The 6575-nt window shown below is 36.5% G+C and overlaps 1 protein-coding gene across 2 annotated transcripts; it reads right to left on the bottom strand.

The window, feature by feature from the left end:
• Window positions 1-2005: 2005 nt before the first annotated feature.
• On the bottom strand, window positions 2006-6039 carry LOC110421256 (protein CLAVATA3 INSENSITIVE RECEPTOR KINASE 5-like). Of its 2 annotated transcripts, XM_021434801.1 has the most exons (12): window positions 5940-6039; window positions 5130-5392; window positions 4905-5037; window positions 4698-4769; window positions 4448-4591; window positions 4261-4332; window positions 4063-4122; window positions 3879-3976; window positions 3608-3757; window positions 3156-3497; window positions 2683-3062; window positions 2006-2579 (listed from the first exon to the last, which is right to left on the bottom strand). In XM_021434801.1, the coding sequence occupies exons 2-12, from the start codon at window positions 5245-5247 to the stop codon at window positions 2259-2261; spliced, it is 1890 nt and encodes a 629-aa protein (XP_021290476.1). In that variant the 5' UTR covers window positions 5248-5392; window positions 5940-6039; the 3' UTR covers window positions 2006-2258. The 2 variants fall into 2 exon arrangements, with proteins under 2 accessions (XP_021290476.1, XP_021290475.1); XM_021434800.2 differs by lacking the exon at window positions 5940-6039 and having other exon boundaries at window positions 5130-5554.
• Between the last annotated feature and the right edge of the window lie 536 nt (window positions 6040-6575).

The following is a 6575-nucleotide window of genomic DNA, read 5'->3' as shown; positions in this document are numbered from 1 at the left end:
TCCATCGCCATTAAGCTCAATGAAGACCAGCTTGGAAATTTAGCTGTGAGCTGTCCTGCTGTTGACAGCTTGACGTTGTTGAATTTTCCGAATTCGGAGCATCTTAAATTCCATGGACCAAACCTTAGGGACACTTGGTTTCCAACTTTGAAAACACCAAACATCATCTGGCCAAAGAACTATCAACCTGATTCTGATAGGTCTGATTCTATCATGAAGTTTTTGGCGGAACAAGAACTATCAAACTTATTCTTCCCCAAACATCAAGCAATGTTAGTACAATACACTTACCGTAGAGGAGTTGTATTGGAGTATTTGAAGATGATTAATCTTGCTTGTTACCTAAACTTTAGATTCTGACCATTACAAAATGTGGGGAGATGACATTTACGAAGGGAAAGCTTCGAAAAACACTCAGGAAGTTGAAGGAAATTTCACCTACGGTCAAGATTAGATACTGGTCATCAGTTTCAACTCTGTCCCATATATTTCAGTAAATCATGAAGGTAATACCTGTGTGTGTCCACAGATTTGTTGAACTAAGGCTTTTGTTGGATTTTTGTGTTCCAGACTTGTGCTATTGCCTTACTGGCAGTAAGACAGCAATTTGTGTGAGCATTGGTTACCTATTGGAGTAATTCAAAATCAAAATTTGCATATATATATATATATATATATATATATATATATGATACTCTTCTAATTCAAGTTTAAGTTCTTTCTTGTTTTGTGATAATGTTGTGGTTCAAAAAGAACACTTCAAATGTTTCCATAACCTCCTGCTGAACACATGATTCAGGTAATTAATCCAAGTTCAAGTTTACGTGAATTTTTAAACAGATATACATTAAATAAATGATTTCAAATAATTCATGAATATTATATTTAACAACAGTATTTGATTCCAATTAAATTTTAAATATCTTAATAGTATATTATTTTAATTTCGAATAATTCCAAATAAACGGTACCCTACTTGCCGTCATTTCTATAAATAATTCATACAATCTTTTCTTGTTAGCTACTCTGCTCATTTCCATGCATGTCGGTTCGTTTCGAAAGATATCATAAATAGTTACATGCCACTCTTTAATAGTTACCAGATATGAGGCGTACGTACACTTTGACTCGTTACCTAATGTTTCATATACGTCCCTTTCGATGCTCTAGAGGCCCCTCATCATATTTGCAGCGAAAGTAACCTGTGGTGGGTTTTCCGTGACGTTTCTTTGTCAAGTATTTATCATGTGACTTGTCTTACAGTCACGGTGTTAATTTACTGTATCACACTCTGGTTCGGCCGAAAGCATAAAGAACTTATCTATGTCTCATTTTAATCTTAAAGAATAATCGAGCGGTGGAACTAAAATGATTATGGTTATTATTTTTTAATATTTTAATTTTTTTATCATTATATTTATAAAATTAAATATATATATAATATGATTATTTTTATAATTATTTTTTATGTAAAATTTTAAATTCGTTATTGATTGAAATTGATTTATGGAGGTGCTACTAGGCCCATCAAAATTCAGCCATTTTCAATGAAAGTTGCTTGATTAGATATCTGATTAAGATGCGCTAGCATCCACTCATTCCACGTTAATCTAAACATCAACACATGAAACCTTCATTCCTGTAGAGGATTATGAGATATTTTTACTAAATCTTTGGTTTTGCTAGTTTTTAATTAGATGACATGTATATCTACAACACTAAGCACGGCAATTAAAATGAAATCAAACATTTGATTTAATGATTAATATATAATTTTTAAATTCGAATATTTGATTCAATGATTAATGTATAATTTTTAAGTAAAGTTTGAATCTCTTTTTATCCGGATCAAAAAAATTGTAATGATAAAAAGACGGTGTAATTAACGTGAGATAAGCATAACGACCTTTACAATAGAATAACTATTTAATTTTGAAAATTACAGTTAAGACCCGAATAAAGAATGTTTGATCTTACACAAGAATTAACTGGACAGCCTCTCAGATTTTCCACTTAATAGGAATAGCAACTACAACATATTTCCATTTCAATAATGTCTTCGTAGTACGTAATCTGTACAGTTGGAGTAAAAAAGGAAAGCAAAAGCGAAAAAAATATAAAAAAATCAAATAAAATTGAAAGCCCTTTCGAGTTATGATATGCCACTATTATGCAACTGTAGGAGTTCTAGCATGCTGCTTCAACTATAATTTTCTAACTCTTTTTGAAAGATTAAAAACAAAGATTTTATGAGGAGTTCACCTCGGGCCAGACAGCTCCATGGCTTGAACGAGTAATGAAGAGTCATCAGTGAGATCAGAATATCGGTCTGATGAGGAAAACTCATGGGGTTTGCACTTGGTTGCTTCAGCTCTTTGAGAAGCTTCCCATCTTTCGGCCAGCCCGTCACCTTCAAGCATTCTAACCACTTCAGACATTTTCGGTCTATGGCCAGGAAGGTATTGTGTGCATAGCAATGCCACTTGAACCATCTCCTCTAGCTCAATTCTATCATAGTTGCTTTTAAGATCCTTGTCGACAAGCCCTTCAAGCTTCTTCTCCTGATGAATTTTCCTTACCTGCAAGTACCAATTAATGTCACAAACATGAAGGGGAATAACTATGAATTATCTAATAAGAGGAATCGATGCTTTAATATTTAAGCATTCAAGGTATGCTCACCCAATCAAGCATTGCTCCTTTCTGGTTAGCAGCCTTGCCAAATTCTAGCGCTCTTTGACCTGTGATTAATTCAAGGAGGAGAATTCCAAACCCAAAGACATCTGTCTTTTCAGAAGACTGACCTGTGGAGAGGTATTCGGGAGCTATATGACCCACGGTACCCCTCACAGCTGTTGTGACATGTGAATCTTGGTGATCCAAAAGCTTTGCTAATCCAAAATCTCCCACCACAGCCTCACAGTAATCATCAAGCAGTATATTTGCTGCTTTGACATCCCTATGAATTATCTTTGGATCGCACTGCTCATGAAGGTATAGTAATCCCCTGGCAGCTCCCACGGCAATTCTCTTTCTGGTGCCCCAGTCCAAGACTGGTTTTCCTGTCGCAGGGAATATTCAGGTTTAGTTCACCTACTCAAATATAGCATTACTAAATTATGGCCATAATATCCAGCAAACTCTTTGTATTTTACCTTTGAGACGAGAGGCAACACTGCCATTAGACATATATGGGTAAACAAGAAGTTTCTCTGTGGGTGTTATACAAAATCCATAAAGCCGTAGAAGGTTCCGGTGCACTGCCAGGCTGATCATCTCAACTTCAGTCTGGAACTGTATCTCTCCTCCTGCAGCATTACCATCTTTAAGCCTCTTAACAGCTACAATTGTTCCATCTTGCAATATTCCCTTGTACACATTCCCAAAACCTCCCTTTCCTAGTATGTTCTTGCTGCTGAAGTTATGTGTTGCAATCTGAAGTTCTCTGAATTGGAACCTCCTCAAGTTTCCAAGGGAAACTTCCTCATGATGTCGGTCTGAAATTTGAAATGACAAGACGCAATTACAAGAACTAGTTAGCTCTTACACCTCAAAGATGCTAAAATATCTAATGAAGACTTCTGTAGTAAGTCTAATTATCTCAAACCTTTAACATCAAAGAATATCTGTTCATTCCGCCTTTGTCTCCACCAAAGTAAGAGACCTAGTATAAGAACCATCAGGGACACGCATCCGATGCTTGAGCCAAACGCAATGGCTATTTTGTGACTTTTGGATCTGCCAGAAGGCAGAGCAGCTTGAGAAGCAGAAGGGGTTCAAAGTCAGATAAATCACAAGAGTGCTTAAAATTGATATTCTCTGAGCACAGTAAGATTAGAGAAAGTTGAGAAAATTTTGGAAATTCTAAAATTCCATACCTTGCGAGCTGTTCAAGTTCATGGACATTGGCATCAGTGTCATCCCATGGCATTCTGGTTCAGACCCTGTTGCGCAGATTAAAGGATTCCCCACTATGCTGCAATAACGTAGTAGAGGAGCAAAGTTTATCAACATAATGTTCTGCTGAGACTTGAGAGTTAGAGGTGAAGATAGAGGATATACCTGAATGTTTTAGCAGCAAATCTGGGCACTGGTCCACTTAGATCATTGTAGGACAAGTCACTGAAACATATAAGATATAAAAAAAGGAAAAAAGAATCAGAAAACCATGTATAGGAGCATATTTCAATCACAGATACAAATCATGGATCTAGGAGGCGGAAAAAGGGGAAGGGAGAAATCAAAGATTAAGAGGCTTACAGGAAGGTAAGCTGGGTCATGTTGGCCAAGGACACAGGACATGCTCCAGAGAGACTGTTGTTGTTTAGCCTCCTAAAATCAACATTTGCAAGCCCTCATGTTAAAAATTGAAACCAAAAAGAGTGCAGATAATGGACATGGTAGTCCTTGAACTTTCAGGCTCTGTTTCGCAGATTTCAGTTCTTACATGTATTGGAGGCTCCTTAGGTTGCCTAAAGAGGTCGGAATTTCCCCAGTGAAGGAATTATCAGAAAGATCAAGTGTTTGAATCTTTGAGAGCTTCCCCAGCTCTGTAGGAATTGGTCCTGTTATGTTGTTATTCTGCAAGAGCCTGCAAAATTAGTGCATAGCAGCATTCATATTAGACCATGAACAAAAAGATGCATTCGATTTGAAAAACGCTTTGATATTTCCGCAGTCATCTGTCGGAAACTTACACAATCTGAAGATTTGTCAAGTTTCCTATGCTTGGAGATAAAGTACCAGATAAATTCTGGCTTGGAGTGCCCCTGCAACAAGACCATTTCCACTAAGTTCAGAAGATGTTCATCTATTTAATAATCTCGCTTCATGATGAATGCTTTGCTTTCTCTTGTAAATGTTCCATATCCTCTCCAAAAAATTGAGGTTATAAAAAGACTTACAGGCCAATGACCAGGCTTTCAGGTGAGCAAGTCACCATTGCCCAGCTACATGGATCAACAGCATCCGCATCCCAATTATCAAGTACACCATGAGGATCATGTAGAGCTGCCTTAATAGCCATTAATGCTTGCACTGAAAGAGAAACACTGATATTATGAGATCTCCCTTCACATGAATACACACTCTTGTTGATAAAAGAAAGAAGATGCAACTTTCCTATTTACCTTCATAGTTTACACCTTTGGGAGAAAGTAATCCATTTGTAGGAGCCCAAAACCATAAGAAAGCCATAAAACAAAAAGCAATTTCTCTCTTTTTCATTGCCATTGAGCTAGAAATCATAAGAACAAGAGGCAGCCAGTTGCCAAAGCTAAGCTTGTGTTCAGTGATAGTTATCAGAAAAACAACTTTGAAATGAGGCTCTCTTGTTTAAGGTAATCCTGAGATCAGAACCCACTCCCAGCTTTCCATGCCAGAAATCCATTCACTAAAAATCTTGTGTCAGACACCAGGAAAAAATAATGAGCGGAAAAGAAAAAGAAATCACAGATTTTTTTGGTAGTATAAAGTGAACTAGCATGCCTGTCACTTGGTCAGGAGAGTTGCAAGAAAAAGAATATATAATGCCCACAATCTAAAAAGAACAAAACTAACCAAATCCAAGGTTTATATTCCAAGAACAAGGTCACATTAGGAAATTCCCTTGCTATATTAATTACATTCTTTGCCTACAAAAGTATTCAACATAAGTTATACTAATCACATTCTTTGCCTACTAAAGGTATTCAACATAAAAGTATTAAAAAGAGTGCCACTAAACATGAAATTTTTTTAATTATTTTACATCTCTTTTCAAATTTTCAAACTTAATTATTTACTTTATTTTATACATCATATGCATATGTGTGTGGATACTTGAAAGGGCATTATACATTGCATAGAGCAGATACTGAACTGAAGCAGCACAGAATGGACAGAGAGAGAAAGAGAGAGAGAGAGAGAGTACGCATTGGGAAGAAGAGAAGTATATGTACTTGTCTTTTGCTTGGGACAATGGAGAATCCAACATTCCCTGAGTTTGGCCATTCAGTAAAAGTCCCAAAACCCATTTTCTTCCCCATATTTTTTAATTCAGTGTTTAGACGCTAGTTGTTTTTGGCTAATGGATTGAATTGAGAATGTGAGGATCTCTAGAGGGTGGCAGATGGGTGGCTCGAGATTGGTGATGACAGAGGGATTCGGTCACCCAACCATTTGTATTTTCATATGACCCCCACATTAGTATATCTGATTCTCTACTTCATCATAATCTCAAAATGGTTAATAATTTATGCCAAAATCCACTCACTTTTGGGCTGTAAATCAAGTGTTAAAATGTTGGGTGTTTGTGTATGCTTTCTTTTTTGCTTTATTGAAGATTCCAACATATCCAACAATCACACGCTCTTGCTTTTCCTCTTTACCTCCAGCGGGCAGTCATTCCCTCAGACACTTATAAAAAAGAGCTACACTTTTAAAAGCAAAAGCTGCCACCCCATCCTCTAAATTATTTGATCCTGAATTATTGTCGATTTTCAAATGCTCTCCTGGCGCGTGCGTTTCTTCTCCTTTTATTTTGTAAAAAGGAAATGATTATATATAAATATACGGTAACTTTAAACATTAACATA

The sequence above is a fragment of the Theobroma umbraticum genome, unplaced genomic scaffold (assembly GCF_002168275.2).
Source record: "Theobroma umbraticum cultivar Fairchild unplaced genomic scaffold, ASM216827v3 scaffold_130.0, whole genome shotgun sequence".
Taxonomy (NCBI): domain Eukaryota; kingdom Viridiplantae; phylum Streptophyta; class Magnoliopsida; order Malvales; family Malvaceae; genus Theobroma; species Theobroma umbraticum.
The sequence above is the reverse complement of the archived record's forward strand: the minus strand, read 5'-3'. Positions and strand labels throughout refer to the sequence as shown.

Coding starts and splice junctions, on each gene's coding strand:
- LOC110421256 (XM_021434801.1), bottom strand. CDS start 5,247: ATGATTTCTAGCTCAATGGCAATGAAAAAGAGAGAAATTGCTTTTTGT. Junction 3,758..3,878: donor GAACTTGAACAGCTCGCAAG/GTATGGAATTTT, acceptor CTGCTTCTCAAG/CTGCTCTGCCTTCTGGCAGA. Junction 3,063..3,155: donor TGTTGCCTCTCGTCTCAAAG/GTAAAATACAAA, acceptor TCCCTGCGACAG/GAAAACCAGTCTTGGACTGG.